This window comes from Garra rufa, chromosome 1 (genome assembly GCF_049309525.1).
Source record: "Garra rufa chromosome 1, GarRuf1.0, whole genome shotgun sequence".
Classification (NCBI taxonomy): domain Eukaryota; kingdom Metazoa; phylum Chordata; class Actinopteri; order Cypriniformes; family Cyprinidae; genus Garra; species Garra rufa.
Window position 1 is genome coordinate 50,857,721 of NC_133361.1, and position 16,817 is coordinate 50,874,537.

The window sequence follows — 16,817 nt, forward strand, 5'->3', positions numbered from 1 at the left end:
CCCATTGGATCCTTTTAGCAAAGGTTGCAAAATAAGGAACAATGCCGTTTAGTAAAAAGTTGCAGACACCTACATTTTTGCCTTGTGCCTTCCTCCCACACCGTTGGTGATGCTCTCTATTCAAGCACCTAGAAGAAATGCATCTTTTTAAAGTTGCCTGTTTACAGCTGCCTGTGTATGGTGGAAGTCATAAATCTTACGTAGCCATAAACGACGGGGGTAGTGTCCTGAATAATAAAAATAGAGAGAGAGTAAGAGAGAGAGGGAGACGTGGTGTTTGGCTTAAGGAGAGAGAAGTAGCAATATCTCTTGAACACCTTCGTGGTGTTTTTTTCTTTTCTTTTTTCCATTTTGCTTTCGCGCCGGCTTTCTTCCTCGTTTCTTTTTCGTGTCTTTCCTCCATCCTTAAAGGATATGTTGATATTTTTGTCCTTTTTGTAGTGAAACTCTCTCGTCTTTTACCGTGCAAGCGCCATCCATGCTACTCGAAAAATTGTGTGACCAGGACTCCACAGAGCTTCTTAATATTAAAAAAAAAAAAATCTTTCTTTTTTCTTTTTGGTGATTTGTTTTCACACCCCTCCCTCAGGTCTCAAGTCCGCCTGTTGTCTGTTCTCTTGTTCTTAAACCCTCACCTCATTGGTTTTTATATTTTGCGCATAAGTTATTATACTAGTTGGGTGTGTTGGCAGGGATGTGATGAAATATTAACAATACAGATAGAATGTTGTTTCTGCCTCAAGCTAGAAGCAAGCCGGCGCTGAGAACGTACTTCCTGGTAATTTAATATACACCGCTAGAGTAAGAGAGGGAGAGAGAAATGGGTCCTCTCTGCTATAGTTGCCTATTAAACAATGTTACTAGAGCATAATAGTTAAACCACACAAGTGAAAGAGACTCGGGGAAAAAAAACTCTTCAGCTTCCGTTATAGACCCTTATCTTGTCCCGAGCGCCTGCAATTAGCATAAGTTTTCACTGGTGACGCTGTTTGATGGGGATTAACGCTTGCGCCTCTCACATCCAGCCTGCTCCGTTATTTCCAATAGCTGGAAAGGCCTGGTATTGACTACATACAATAACCTAGCAAAGACGAGCAAATAACACCAGCAGACCCGGGCCCCGACATGAGACGGGGAGATGTTACGGCGAGTCGGGAGCCCACCTCGGATTATGATGTTCAATTTTGCGCCGTGAGGAGAAGGCGAGGGGAGATTGAAGGCGAAATCTGAGGCCATTGTTATCTGCGAGCAGGGCGTACCAGTCGACAGGGCGGCCAGGAGCAGTGCTGCCTGTCCATTTGCAGCCCCCCTCGCATACCTCAGATCTTTCATGTTAGACCGTCTCCCCCTTTCGCGAGCCGAGGGGAATCGTCCAGCAGCGCCCGCACTCTGGCGCGGGGCAGCCGTGCTCGAGATACCCGGCGTTTGACGCGCGCTGTCTGGCTGGAATATCGAAAGTGGTATGAGCTTTGGGCTTTTTTATTGATTGCAGCGTGGCCGAATGTGGAAAATATGATGCCTGCCCGCGCGTCTCTCGTCAGAGGCTAAGGTAAGCTTGGTCTGAAATAGGCTATCAGTTTGTGAATGGCGGTATGTGTGTCCTAGTGATTTATGACCGTATGACTCCAAACGCGGTTCAAGAAGAGTTCACAATGCTTTAAGCTTCCATTGAAGCAGGAGCTTTCTTTCGCTACCTCTAAATAAATGCATCCCAGATTGTGTTATCTAGTCTAATTTTGGCTTCGTTACATAACAAAGGAAATCATTTTGGGGGATGTTTGTTTTCATGCATGGCATTGGTAGGAAAGCGAGCGTTTCATTTTTCAAAACTGACTTGGTGTTTTAACGCGAGCAAATAAAATGCGGTGGTTAAACGCCAGTATGAAATATTCAAATGATTTTAACGATTTCAGCAAATGCTTCGATTGGCACCAAGGTGTGTTTTCATTTGATATTGAATTTGCACGTTCAAGGCCTATTCTTTCCGAATGCAAAGACAGTGGGAGTCTCTAATCGAAATATTTACTTACTATATTTTGGGGCTTTATTTGCAAGCCATCCTTTAGAAATTTACATAAATATCAGGTAACTTTCGAACAGCAATAAGGCACCCAAGCAATGTTATGTTGTTTTTGTTGACGTTTGGGTTGGTCCTGCTCCTACTACGTCCGCTCTCGACTCCGTAATTGTGTTAGGGTTGAATCTACAGAAAAGTTGGTTATTGTGTTACCGTAACAAGAGGGCCAAGACATTACGTGTTCCATTTAATGGAACTGCGATATGATTTCATATCTATTATGCCTGTTTTTATATCCCCCTTCTTCCTCTCCCCTTTCTCTCCCCTGAACAATTCCTTAGAGTAAATGATTAGGATTCCGGCCGTCCTCTTCGAAGATAAATGACCGACATTTGTGACGTGTTGAGACTCAGTCGTTGTCCAAAAGCTGTAGCTCATATTTACGCTTTATACAACAGAAAAACAAACCTCTCTCCTCAATATTTACAGATTTATTTCTAAATTAAATACTAATCGCAGGATTAGAAACATATAATGCAGGGAAGTACATTTTATAATCACAAAGAATTCTCTCTTCGAGAAAGACGAATACACCGACTATTCCAGTTCAGTTTAACAAAGGTTTTTTTTTCTGTTGAGTTGAGCTTCTACAATGTATTTATGATCCCTTAAGCTTATAATGTTGGTTCAAAATGTTATGGTAGGTTTTTAATCGCTTTACCTTTTGTTTTTAAACAAACAAAAGAAAAAAAATACATATACTGTTTTAGAACAATGAAATGTCAGGATGATTAATTTAGATGGTATTTCAAAACCACATATTATATTTTGTGGAACACGTTATTATTATTATTATTATTATTATTGGATAGATAGATAGATAGATAGATAGATAGATAGATAGATAGATAGATAGATAGATAGATAGACTGACTTATAAAAACAGTATTATTCCTTGCTTGATCAAAAGAGTATTTGTTTTTTTCTTTTTTGGATTTGATTTTCGCAACGAAAGCAAATAATTAAAAAATTAATAAACAAGCACAAGACGCTAAACATGGTTTATGTAAAACAGGCCTTCGTTACACTTGTCGTGTATGTGTATGTATCCAACGAAATATAAGACAGCATTAAAATATAAATGTATTCTTCCTGACATTTTAGTACACTTATAGTAATATCCACATCATTTTTAATTTCCAGCTCAGGCATACAATTTGTAGCTATGGAGGAAGGACACGAAATAATTACAAAAATTGTATTGCCCACTGTGAAGTGAACTTGCAAGTATTTGATAAAACAAAAGCCACAGTAGTCCTCCTGAAACATCTTACGCAATCTCCTGGCTTCCCCTTAGTCTTTTTAATAACATTTACTACCCAGGCGAGTGAGTGAGAATAAATGCCAGGTGCCTGTAAGTGTTTGAGTGATCGTTTTCGCCCGGTCCTCTCAGCAACCCCAGAGCCAAGCTGCGAGGTCTTGAGCTTTTTAAAGGGCTGGATTTGTCTATTTCGGTCCAGCGACCATTATGAATAACACCAACCGAAGCTTCCGGTGAAGCTTTTCCTGTGCGTTCATAAAGGCCAGCAACAAAGTTAAAGAAACACGATGCCGGTTTGTCAGGTTTTAATGTTGCCCAAATACGTATGTTTGTAACTGGAGAAAGCCCTCCAAAGATGGCCTTTGTGTAGGAGGCGAGAGCTCTCATATGTCCGCAGAACTCGCCTGTATTGTCCATATTTTTTTCTTTTAATAACGCTTTGCTGTCTTTTATTGTGTTTATTCAGTTCTGTTTTGATTGCAAAAATTAAATATATATGAAATGTTTTTTACGCAATATCAGAAGCTCAGAATGGAGCCCTAGTGTCAGCAATTATCTACCAGTGATTTCTATAACATTTTCATGTTTATAATAGGACAGTATATATTTATTTATTTGCCTACCTAAACACATATTTTAGTAAGAACAATGACCACAACACAAAACATTTATTTAAAGGACAGAAGCAAGATACATCTGTGATAAAAAAAGCACAATTTAAATAACATTTAATAAACAAAATGTAATTTGAAAAAACAGTTTTGAATAAATGTAGTCTTTCAGTTCTAACCCTTATGTGTGGTTTGTTATGATGTGCTAAAGAGAGAAAGTGAGACAGAGGGGGGAAGAAAGAGAGAGAGAGAGCATCTGCAGGCTGCGTTGTGGGAACATGCTATTCATGTCATGGCGTCTTTCAGTGCAGTAAGATGGATTTACCTCGCGCCCCTCTTATTATGTGCCTCTTATAACCTTTCAGGTCAGCTTCCAAGAGGCCATTGGAAAGAGACCGTCACGTGACATCTAGTGCCAATGTTCTTCCAGAAGGTCGTCAGGACCCTGGTAGCCGGTAACTCGATTTTTGGAAATGCAGAAAACGACCTACTACGACAACTCGACACTTTTCGGAGGATACTCGTACCAGGGGGCAAACGGTTTTGGCTATGATGCCCCGGCACCAGCCTTCCAGAACACAGCGCATCTTGAGGGTGACTACCAAAGGTCTGCTTGCTCCCTACAGTCGCTCGGCACCAGCGCACCCCCACAGCCTCAGCATGCCAAGACGAAAGAGCTTAATGGCAGCTGCATGCGGCCCAGTCTGCCACCTGAACACCACCCACCCCCCCAGGTTTCCCCTCCTCAGAACGCTGTAAACGTTGCTGCCTCAAATGCCACCCAGCAGCCAGGCGGTAGCGGTGGTGGCGGGGCTGGCAGCGGGGGCACGGCCAAATCGTCATCCAAGTCGTCCTCTCTGGCCCCAAACCCAGCTCTCACGAAGCAAATCTTTCCTTGGATGAAGGAGTCACGTCAGAACACCAAGCAAAAAAACAGCTCCCCTAGTGCAAGCTCAGCTAACGGTGTGTTTGCCAAACCCCCTCTTCTCTTCTCTTCTCTTCTCTTCTCTTCTCTTCTCTTCTCTTCTCTTCTCTTCTCTTCTCTTCTCTTCTCTTATATTCTCTGCTCTTCTCACCCTTCTTGACCAAGACAGATGTTGGCCAACATTATTAGCTTGAAATGGGATACAATAGGGGTGGGACTAAATCAGACCATGTTCATTTTAAATGTTTTCAATATTTTTTTTTAGTAATTTGATGTTTAACAAGAGTATGGGCCAGTCTAATTGTGATTATATGCTTATACACTCTGAATATCTCTGACTATAAAAGTGTCAGAAGAATCAGTACACAAAGATTATTGTTCAGATTTTAGATAGCAGCAATGCCACATCACTTGTCATACATAATTATTGTGTCCAGATAACAGAGGATTTCTCCTACAAGCCTCTGAATCTGCATGTAGTGGTTTGTATCGTCTTAATCCTCTCTGTAAACCGTTCAAAAGACAAACCATGTAGCAAACACACCGTTGCCTAGTGCACAGTATGAATCTGGCCCTGGGCTTTAGTTGTAATGTGATTTACATACACAAGGTCAATGTTAGGGCATGCGTCTCTTAATAAATGCCAAAGTTATGAAGTGTTGACAACCAATATCAGGGGGATAAGTTTTTCATGGCCGGCTTTATTAGTGGGAACGATGCATTCAATTTCCGTGTGGAGTAATTATGTTTTATTTCATTCTCACCCCAGCGGAGAGCAGCGGTGGTGAGAAAAGCCCTCCGGGTTCTGCAGCTTCCAAGAGAGCACGCACCGCTTACACCAGCGCTCAGCTGGTGGAGCTTGAGAAGGAGTTTCACTTCAACCGATACCTGTGCCGGCCGAGGCGTGTGGAGATGGCCAACCTGCTCAACCTCAGCGAGCGGCAGATCAAGATTTGGTTTCAGAACAGGCGGATGAAGTACAAGAAGGATCAAAAGTCGAAAGGCATGGGCTCGTCCTCGGGGGGGCCATCCCCTACAGGAAGCCCACCTCTCCCGATGCAGTCCTCAGCTGGTTTCATGAACTCTATGCACTCAATGGGCAGTTACGATGCTCCGTCCCCACCGTCTTTTAACAAGCCCCATCAAAATGCATACGCCATGTCAACAGCCTATCAGAACCCAATGAAAGGTTGCCCACCCCAACAGAAGTATGGAAACACTGCACCGGATTACGACCCACACGGGCTACAGGGTAACAGTGGCACCTACGGGACACCGAACATGCAGGGTAGCCCTGTGTATGTAGGAGGTAGCTATGTTGATGCCATGCCTGCCACTGGGCCTTCTATGTACGGCCTCAATCACCTACCACACCACCAGTCGGCAAGCATGGACTACAACGGTGCCACACAGATGTCGGCGAACCAGCACCATGGACCGTGTGACCCACATCCGACATACACGGATCTGTCTGCGCACCATCCTTCTCAGGGTAGAATCCAAGAAGCACCCAAGTTGACTCATCTGTAGCAGGTTTGGACAAATAAAAAAAAAATAAAAAACAGAAAAAAGCAAGGAAAAAATGAAAGGAAGACAAAATGAAACAGACTAACCCATGGGGCGATGCAATGGGGTTGAAAAAGATGATCCAGTGGTTTCTTGCCATGACTAGAACACCGGTTTGTGTCAATGTTGTCTTTCCATTCCTACGTGAACATACCTGAATTTAGTATCCATAGGTCTAAATACCCCTTTAAAATGACACACTTCATGGAAAGTGGCTAGTTTATGCCAAGGAATAGACTGTATAGCTGTATGACCTCATTCAATCATCCTAAATGTTTGTGTACTTCTTCAGCATTTTCGCTGCATTCCTCACACTTTGGAGGGCGGTACGGTATAGCTTACATTTAAACCTACTGGTGCAAGAAAACCACTGGATTGTTTTCGTCCACCACCCTTATTTCACATACCTCTTTTTTTAAACGTTTCAAAAACCAGTCGATTTTTTATTAACTTGTTCCAAAAACAGCAGCAGACTGGCACCTTGTCTTTAGCAAAGACACGGTGATGAAGATATTCATCTCTTTTAAGTCCGTTTTACACTATACTACCTATCACTATTAATGAGAAGTAAATATAATTTTGTTATGGCTTTGACACAGGGTAAAAAAGAAGAGTTGAGAATACTATTCAATTAAAGTTCATTCCCTCGTTCTCAACTCGCTGCCCCCTCCCCCTCCCCCTCCCTCTCCCTCATACTCCTTCCCCAGTTCTTTATCTTTCCCAATCTTTGGGTTCGCCTACATTAGTCCAAACTAATATGAAAGGCCCACATTTTCTCATATCTTGACTTAACGTGGAAACAGGGTATATTTGAACAAAAATGCATGTCCGGGAAACCAAGCTACGGCGCAGACGTCTTTGTTTACGCCTAATGCGCTCTCGTCTGGGCATCATTGTTGCACTTAGAGTTTACATTTAATGGGTGAGGAAGAAAAGTAAATCTTATTTTGAATCGGAAGACCTTCAATCAGCGTCTTTCGCTAAGTGTGTTCAAGTGAACATTCATAAATATATATTTATTTGTTATAGCCAGTTTAAATACTTTCTTTTTTGTATTATTTATCCCCATGTATTTATATCGATAAAATGTACTTTTTTAGTATCTACCTGTTATAAAAAAGACGCTGTGTTCTTGTCATTGTAACAAATTAATTTTTAGTTCTTGTATTTTAGAGATATGTAGGTTTATGTTACCCTTGTATAAATAATGTCTTGACTTGTACAGGGGGCGCAAGAACGGAATCAAACCGTTCCCGCATAGTCGAGATTTAGACGAAATATAGCGAAACATTTTGAGAACTTCATTTGTCCTTTGTAACTACTTTTATTTCCTTGTTAAGAGTTGGTTGTTGAACAATTCTTTAATAAAATGTTATGTTATTCATTTCCACTCTAGAAGTTCATGAGTTTACCAAACAGACTAAAACACTGAAAAGGGTGGGGGTTCCTCGAGGCCTGTGAAAAAGCCCTGGAGGCCGCGCCTGCAATGGTCACGTGAAGAGAGTCCAATAAAATCGTTGAACACTCTTATTACTGGTTATGGAATCAAAACAAATGATTACAAATAATCCCAAGTTTAAAGGAGAAAGGTACAGATATCATATGACAAAACATATTTTTGCATGTTGGATCTCGATCGATGGTTGTAGCCAAAAACAAAAAAGAAGAGAAAAAAATGGCTGCGTTACTGTCTGTGCTGCTTATTTATTTAACAACAGATTTAATTCTAGCATGCCCAGGTTTTAGACAACTCTAGACAAGGAAATCTGGAACCGCGTGAATACAAAATAAACAAATATTACAAGAACAGTGATAACACTATTTTCATTGCATGCACGAAAAACATACCAACGCGGCTGTAAACGGTTTGCGATTACCTCTGATTTTCTCAACATGTGACTGCTTAAACGTTTTATACTGTTACAAACATTTATACTACCTTAATATGTCTAAAAATCTAATAAAACACACAAAATCTGTTATCAGAATAAAAAAATTACACACACAAAAAAACAAGTTTTTGCATTTTAACCAAATACACAGAAAATAGTCACATTTGGAGGTAGTGTACGAACGTAAGTATCAAACAGTCAAATATTCTAACTTCTGCATTTTACATAGATCGATAGATAATTACAAAATAGGATATATATTAAGAAATGATTGAAAAACCGCTGTCCTTGGATGTTATAAATCCCTTTAAGCATTTAACGCAGATCGTTGTTCAATTCGTCCCAGAATATTATTATTATTTTCCAGCGTAATAAAATCCAGTTGAAAAAAGGATAACTTGACAATTGTTTATGCTACTACTGTCCGAAACAGAAACACATAAAAACGCACAAACAACAAATAAGAGAAAGTATCAGTGCGTCCCAGTCCTTCTCAGTCGGCTCCGTTCTGTAGTAAAGGAGGGCCTTTCAGATTGACCCCTTTCCGAAGTGCCCACGGCCTACAGCTTGCTTTGTATTTCCTTTAAAATTCCCAGACACCCACACAGGGTTATAGCCGATCTGTTTCCACTGTTCTTTTAGACAAGAAAATCGACGAAACGAAGCTCGGGCTGCAAATCCGAACTACTGTGAAGTCAATTTCAGAATAGGCTGCAGCACAATTTAGTTTTAATCTCTAATCCTATCGATGCGACGCGCCAATGGAATGTATCCAATGCAGAAAAAAAATAATTCTAGAAAAAAATCCACAAATCTACGAGGGAATAATGGGGGTTTTCTTTGTTGTGATCTTGGAGGAAAAAGGCGAATTCTTGAGGGTGGCTGCTGTCAAGCGCTTTGCCGGCGAAAAGATTGATCACCCTTGCTGCCTCTCTACTCCTGCTCTAAAAATATCTACCCCCTTTCCCCATTCGTTTTAAACTTTGACGCAACCAATTTTGCTTAGTTTTTCATCAAATAACATTATTTTGTTGCTTTTTCCCTCCAATGTGCAATAGAAATTCAAGTCAACACATTCAGTCGTAAACGCGACCACAGGATGAACTTTTGGTTGTTGTCACAGTCAACAAATGTTATACACACCACTAACAACTATTTTTCGTGCGGTATTATACGTCTAATCTGCACCTTAATTTTAAGAAATGAGCAAAATATTTATAGAAACATTATTTGACAATTCTCTAACCTGGATTTAGTGCAAACTTACGCGCTTTAAGGTCCCAGTTTTCAGCAATTCTTCAGAGGCTGTGTTAAATAAAATAAACCATTAAATAAAAATCTAATTTGAGGTAAACCCCAAAATAATTTATTTGTATCGTAATGGTTGGGAATCTCCTATTCGGCAACTGTGGCAGATAATCTCACCAACACTCTTGTACATCCTTATTTATGTGCTTGATAAAAGAAATATTTTTAGATCTACATCTAGTGTCTGTTACTCTTGTCAAAACTTTTAAGATTAATGACCCTTGATTGTAAATACGTAAGAAGCCATATTGTGGATGTGCTTATCAGGCAAGGGCCTGTGAATTACATCACCGGTAGTTCTGCATTTGGATTGTTATTGTCTAACATAAGAGGCCCGCACTTTACCTCTCATGACAAAACAGCACTGTCCGAACACATGGCAGCCGAGAGACTTTTTTTGTTAAAAAAAAAAAAATATTTAATCTATGTTACAATAAGAACTGAATTATAATATCCTGTTGTATTTTTTTTATCAGTTCAGACAAATATTGCTTTCTTTTGCCACCAGGCCCCGAATTTTGATTGGCTGAGACGAGTCATGTGACCAGGAATTGGCTGCAATTTCGCCCATAGTCTTCAGTTTAGTAGACCCTGGTCCCCATACGCTAGTAATATCACCAATATACACAATTATTAAAGCCCGCAAATGCCGTCATAGCAGGAACGCGAAATAAATCCCAGCTTTTTGGATGTTATTTTTTGCGTATGTTGGTGTCGTTGGACGCCCTTTTTGCCCAGGCGAAGCGATGAATTTTGAATTTGAGAGGGAGATTGGATTCATCAACAGCCAGCCTTCCCTTGCAGAGTGCCTGACGTCTTTCCCCGCTGTCCTGGAGTCATTTCAAACTTCATCAATCAAGGACTCGACAGCAATTCCACCTCCTTTCGAGCACACCATCCCTAGTCTGAGTCCCTGCACAGGCAACCAGGCGCGACCGAGGAGCCAAAAGCGAACTGCCTCCAATGGCCTCCAGCTCCGGACACAAACAGCACCGCCGACGCAGCACCAGCAAGGCCCGGCCCCGCTATCGGGTGGCGCGCCCCTGGCCCACGAGTTCCCATGGATGAAAGAGAAAAAATCATCGAAGAAGTGCCCCAAGCCCGGAGCCACTGCTGCAGCAGCAGCAGCCTCCCCTTCTCAGGCATCCTCCGGCTACACAACCGCGGGACTGGAGTCCCCGACAGGTACGTTTATCAAAGCAGTAAACGCGTTTGTTCTGCATTTTGGACATTTTCCCCTGAACGAATCGTGACTCGAATAGATGTCAATGTAGCTAAAACTTTATTAAATTTTAATGCCTGTTATTATAGCCTAATCAAAATGATTACAGTATGATTTCACATGCCTGGAATTTTTATGCAATTGAAAAAAACCTGCCCTTTCGAAATTGTTCTTTGTCCCATTTGTATGTGATGTACGGCATAACCTGCTTTGGATGGGATGGGATTCGAGCTCTCTGTATTTAGGCATAATCTTTAGTAATAATTGTGTAATTTTATCTGATGTCTAAATTTCAAGCACAATTAAGCATGCATGATTGTTGTCCAAACATAAATATATACATTTTAAAATCCCGTTCCAGTAATGTTTTTAAAAGATAAAAAGGCACCCCTCCCCCATTTCTTGGCACATATACAAAACTGTGCACATTCTGAAAGATTACGTTGCCATCCTACAGATAGTAGATCTTGATCTATAATAACGATTTAATCGCAATTGATGTCAGCCGAGACTCGATATTTATTCATAACCATGTTTCATGGCTTGGGGAGCCATTTTGGATATCAGTATAAATTGTGAAAGCTCTGGAACACTACAAAATATGGGGCTTATACACCACGCTGCTCTATTACCACAAGACATGCCTAACCATTGCAGGCATTGCTACATGACAAGCCCAAACCATAGGGCAGTTCTACACTGGGATTTTATTGTCATCTGGACAATTTCTCACATAAAGTTCGATGACTTCGCATTTTGTATGGGACTTATTTCTGTTTTGATTCTTGCAGAGGCTCAAGGTGGACTGGATAATGGTAGCGGTTCACGGAGGCTGAGGACCGCATACACAAACACGCAGCTACTTGAATTGGAGAAGGAGTTTCACTTTAACAAATACCTCTGTCGGCCCCGGCGCGTTGAAATAGCAGCACTTTTGGATCTAACCGAGCGCCAAGTCAAAGTGTGGTTTCAGAATCGACGCATGAAGCACAAAAGACAAACTACACACCACCGGGACGGGCAGGAAGGCGAGCCCAGCGGTTTCGAGCTCCTGGAGGGAACGGACGCTGCTTCGCCGTATTCGAGCCAATCATTGGAAGTATCTGGTTCTGGCTCTGGTTCGGCAGCAGCCTCCGAGAGTGAGACTTGCCCGACAACTGCCTCCTACACGAACAGTGCGGACAAAAGCCAGCCCACGCCTGAAGAGGGCCAGGCGAACCAGTCGGAGCCTGCATCTGTTCCTGACACAGCGGTTCACTCCCCCCCGTATCCAACGCCTACTGCAGATAACCCCACCACAATGGCTGAGGGCCGAGCAGTTGGGCCGGAGCATTCGTTCACAGAGCCGCAGGATGCCACCTCTCTGCCCGATTTGAATTTCTTTTCGACGGACTCCTGCCTACAGATTTCGGACGCTTTATCGCCGAGTTTGCAGAGCTCACTGGACAGTCCAGTTGACTTCTCCGAGGAAGATTTTGACTTGTTTACGAGCACCCTTTGTACTATAGATTTGCAGCATTTACAGTTCTGAACAATTGTGACATCATAAGAACTCCATCTTATTGCAGTGTCACGAATGCTTCTCGACCGCAACATTCCTATAATAAGACATAAACAGTGAAAGTAGACATCTCCCTAAACAGTTTTTTATGAAAAACAAAAAAGGCTTAAAAGAAAGCCTAAAAGGAAATAAATTGTCCATTATTTTGAAAATACGATGATGTAATCTTTTTGAATACACATCGAGATGGCCCCTGTCGAAGTTTCAGGTATTTTATTGCCTTTTGATTCTCGGATTTTAGTTTATGTCTACTAACAGATGAATGGTTGCGGACTTTTTCAGTGAAACTCAATCATTGGAATCTCAGGAATTGTGTCAGACATAAGGGTAGTTGAACTGCTTTTAGGAATTCTCCCAAGGCGGGCGTTGTCCCTATTGAATAATTTTAGAACTAGTTTATTTATTGAGATTCTTTAATAGTAAATTTCAAATTTATTTATTGTACGTTATTTTCATAGTTGAAATAATAAAAAAATAAAAAATAAAAACAAAACATAACATGGTGGAGCGAGTGTGACTGATTCTCTAAGCTTTAATGAATTCTTTTTCGTTAAGAATGTTTAATATTTTAATATAAATCAAGACATTAATTTTACGAATTTGTTCTTTCTCCGTGGTATTGATGTGTTGTGATGAAACAGTCCGCAGGTTGAATGAATGTCTGAGGAACGTTAATAACTATATGCATAGATTATTCTTATAATACAAATTATTATTATTATTATTGTTATTATTATTATTATTATTATTATTATTATTATTATGTTACTATCATTTTATTGTGATGAGTGATATTCTGTGTCATTAGTAGGCTATTCGTACAAGAAAGAGGTTGGGACTGCATAAATTCAAGAAAAAAAGAATAAGCCACTAAACTTGTAGTAAAATTTCAAATCTATTTTCAGAACATAAGCAAAAAATCAAGGGTTCTTTTTAAACAATGCAGCACGAACAGTGATTATTCTAAATTTGAAATTAAACATGAAAACAATATATTCTTCACAAAATCTACTGTGGTTAATAACATCAGACGTAAAAGGCAGCAGCACTGATATTATTTATTTTATGGCTGTTTCAACGAGCGAAAAAACGCCAAGGGATAATCTGCAGGAGGGTCAAGCGCTTGACTGGGTTGTGGGCTCCCATGGCTGCACTCGCCCTGATGCAAAATGGCGCTTGAAACACAATGAAAGATATGAACAATAAAGCGGCAGCCATTATGGATAGTTTAGGCTGCAGCTGAGAGCGGGATGCTACGAGCTGGCTGGTTGTTAGTTTAGACATCAATTTAGACAAACACTAACCAGAATTATGTAAGTTAAAAACAACGATTTTATTACGATCATTATTATTATTTAAATATAGTGTATAAATACAGAACACCATATGTAACAGCTGGAACTGAGCATTTATATAGGAGATAATCTTACAATAACACAGTGGTTATTTGGTGTAACACATCTGCTATAATACTACTTCTAATAATAGAATAATACATTAAAACACTGCATATTGCACAAAAAGGCCTTCATAAATGTTATTGACTATTTTATTACTTCTATTTGCCTTTAACCCAGATAGAATGTACACAATGTTTCCATCACCCAGGTCTGACTTCTGTTATCTCTGTTATGAGTTTGAAGCAGCAAGTAAAACAACATTTCAATTCAGTTTAAATATTTGAATAGGTCTTTTTTTTTTTTGCTTGGTTTACATGAGCAGTACCAGGTAATGACCCCTGTGTGCGTTGAACAGGTGCTTTGCTCATATTACTGGAAAGATGGATCTGGTCACAGTAGCTCTATGGCAGCTATGAATTTTACGCTGTATGTGTACAAGAGCCACACACTGAATTAATAAAGTACACATATGGACAATTTAATGATATCTAATCCCAAGCAAAAGCTCAAGTTTGCTGCTGTGTCAAGAGTAGAAGAGTGACATACAGATGGATAAATACAACGACAGATGTCTCTTGTGCTGATCAGTAAAAAGGAATGTGATTTTGGCCAGCCGGCTGGCATCTATCCCTAATTTCTAGAGTCCATTTCAAATCATCAAGTTTGATTTCCAGTATTTAGCCTAGTTATTTCTTGTTTAGGTCCTGGTTTGGGATTTCTTAATTTCCTTATGCCAGCACATACAGGATTCGTTCACTCTCTCATTTCAGACATCTGCCCTACTTCTGTTTAATTCACCTTAGACAGGTGAGACAGAGACTTTACATATCTACATATCTCCAAACTATAAACAACTTGTTCCCTGCTCTGAGGCCACACAGGATTGGTAAATATTATTATATAAAAAAATAAATAAAAAACTCCAGTGGTGATTTTTTTTTCATTAGCCTGATAATTTGAGGTGTGGCTGGGTCAAGTTTTATCTCAGTCCCTATGCTTTGCTTGGTGGCCTGCCAGCTTGTATTTATCAGTACAGCTCTTTCTGTTTATATATTTCGCAGAGCACAGTACTTTGGGACAGCAAAATCTAAAACAAGAAGAGGTGTGGTGGCACAGGGATTTTCTCACATGAGAAAATGGGCCAATGTTTACTGTGGTGCATCCTGGGTAATGCTATGCCTGAAGCAGTGGTGGGACTAGCCAAGATTAAAGTGGAAATGTCTCCTGCCCTATTTCAGTCAAACCACCATGAAGGCTCAGTTTAATCACTGAAGTGGTTAGGAAACCAAAGTACTTTGTCATTGAACAACAACAATAACAATAGTAACAGCAAAACATTATCTTAGCTTATTTTAGAATGGCCTTATAAGACTTTACGGTTAGCAATGTAAACACATCATATTGGATTATGAGCTCTGTAAACAGCTCCCTTTGTAGTACCTCTTGTATTCATTTGTTTAGCAAACACTCTTTGTTCATAAAAGCCTGCGACTACACAGCTACTGGTCATATGCTTATCAAATGAAGCATTATAGCATGCATGTGAATCAAAATGGTAACTGGCAGTTTAAAAAGAACCCCAAAGATATTAATGCGACAATACCACTAAGATGCACCATTCTGTGCTCTGAAAACAGGAAAAATCTGACTGATTACAATGCCACCTGAAACCCTCTCCTGTGACATTTCATAACGTGAAACATTTAATAGCTTGAGCAGTTCAATTTGCATACTTGTTGGCAAGAAGCTCATTTTACTGAAAAACAAGACACATCAGCTTCATCCCTATTCAGTCCCTATTTTTAAAGCTTATGTACAATGAAATAGATATAAAAAGAACATTGTATGGACATTTCAAATGCATATAGACTATCTGATAATCATTACATAATGTTTGATAATGACATAATAAAGAGGGCTTTAAAAATTTAGGTCTCTTCTATTTTGATCTCTATTATATCTCTTCTATGTAAAGAATGCTAAGAAATAGTAAAAGGATACTGTACAAACTAGAAATACTGAAAACAAAGCCTTTGTAGCAAGTTTGCAGATGTACACACAAACCTAATTATAGCATTAGCCATGTACCTATCTGCTAATTACTACAACTCTAAAAAGGAAACAGAATAGGTGTGAAGCTGACATGCAGATAAAGAGATGGACAAATACAGTAATATCAATTTTAACCCCAAAACTCAATGGTTTATCATTTAGTTTGATCGCTCACTATATTCACAGAAATAAAGAACACATAGTTTTGATAGCACTGAACCTTAAAAGGATAGTTCAATCATAAATTGTAGGCTTATTGGAAACAAATGCCTTCATATACATTTCTGCAAAACTGAAAAAAATGTAGGCCTATCTATATGTACAAATGACTGCGGTATTCAGCAATGAACACTAGAAAAACTCAGACATCTTTCATTTCTTTTCACACAAAGTATGATTTACAGGTATAAAGTTTTGATTAATAAAGACTCATTTTCATACAATTACTTGCAGAATATAAGGTTATGACTTCAAAACAATTTTAACATCCTGCACGATTTGAAAACTGATACTTTTGAATGTTGCCATCACATATACAGCTTAATATGCTTGAGTTTTCTAATTCGGTAGGTTTGCTTGGTAGCTCTCGTGATACGGCGTTGCACTTGAGCGATGAAAAGCTCCGGTGCAAGAAAACGTGAAACTATGGTTCGACAAAACAGCTCAAATCCATATAAGGAAGTTAAAATACCACTGGTGCATCAACAAATGCATTTTTATATCACTTTTGCATTTGTTAACACTACCGGGTAGGTTTGGTGTAGGGTATATTTCCAACACGATAGAGCATTAACCTTTAGCGACACTTCTCGAATATTTTAATTCTGAACAGCCGCAATACGTACACCTCAAGCAGCGTAATAAAAATGCAGCAATAAGTGCCTGTACCAATGTAATAAAAACATGCCACGGTCACTTATTAAACGTGTGTTTTAGCACAAC

The 16,817-nt window shown here is 39.8% G+C and overlaps 2 protein-coding genes across 2 annotated transcripts; both read left to right on the plus strand.

Annotated features, from left to right (window-relative positions):
* Nucleotides 1-4,367: 4,367 nt before the first annotated feature.
* hoxb3a (homeobox B3a) lies at nucleotides 4,368-7,824 on the plus strand. The gene is given in 3 exon segments (XM_073833506.1): nucleotides 4,368-4,435; nucleotides 4,437-4,912; nucleotides 5,644-7,824. Coding segments are annotated over 3 exon segments (1,305 nt in total). The 3' UTR covers nucleotides 6,405-7,824.
* Nucleotides 7,825-9,325: 1,501 nt separating this feature from the next.
* Nucleotides 9,326-12,861, plus strand: hoxb2a (homeobox B2a). The gene is made up of 2 exons (XM_073833507.1): nucleotides 9,326-10,825; nucleotides 11,654-12,861. The coding sequence occupies exons 1-2, from the start codon at nucleotides 10,330-10,332 to the stop codon at nucleotides 12,391-12,393; spliced, it is 1,236 nt and encodes a 411-aa protein (XP_073689608.1). The 5' UTR covers nucleotides 9,326-10,329; the 3' UTR covers nucleotides 12,394-12,861.
* The last annotated feature ends 3,956 nt before the right edge of the window (nucleotides 12,862-16,817 follow it).

What these genes read in the sequence shown, in the direction of transcription:
- hoxb2a (XM_073833507.1), top strand. Translation starts at nt 10,330, where the DNA reads ATGTTATTTTTTGCGTATGTTGGTGTCGTTGGACGCCCTTTTTGCCCA. An exon ending in GGGACTGGAGTCCCCGACAG is followed by an intron (nt 10,826 to 11,653) that starts GTACGTTTATCA and finishes TGATTCTTGCAG; the next exon opens with AGGCTCAAGGTGGACTGGAT.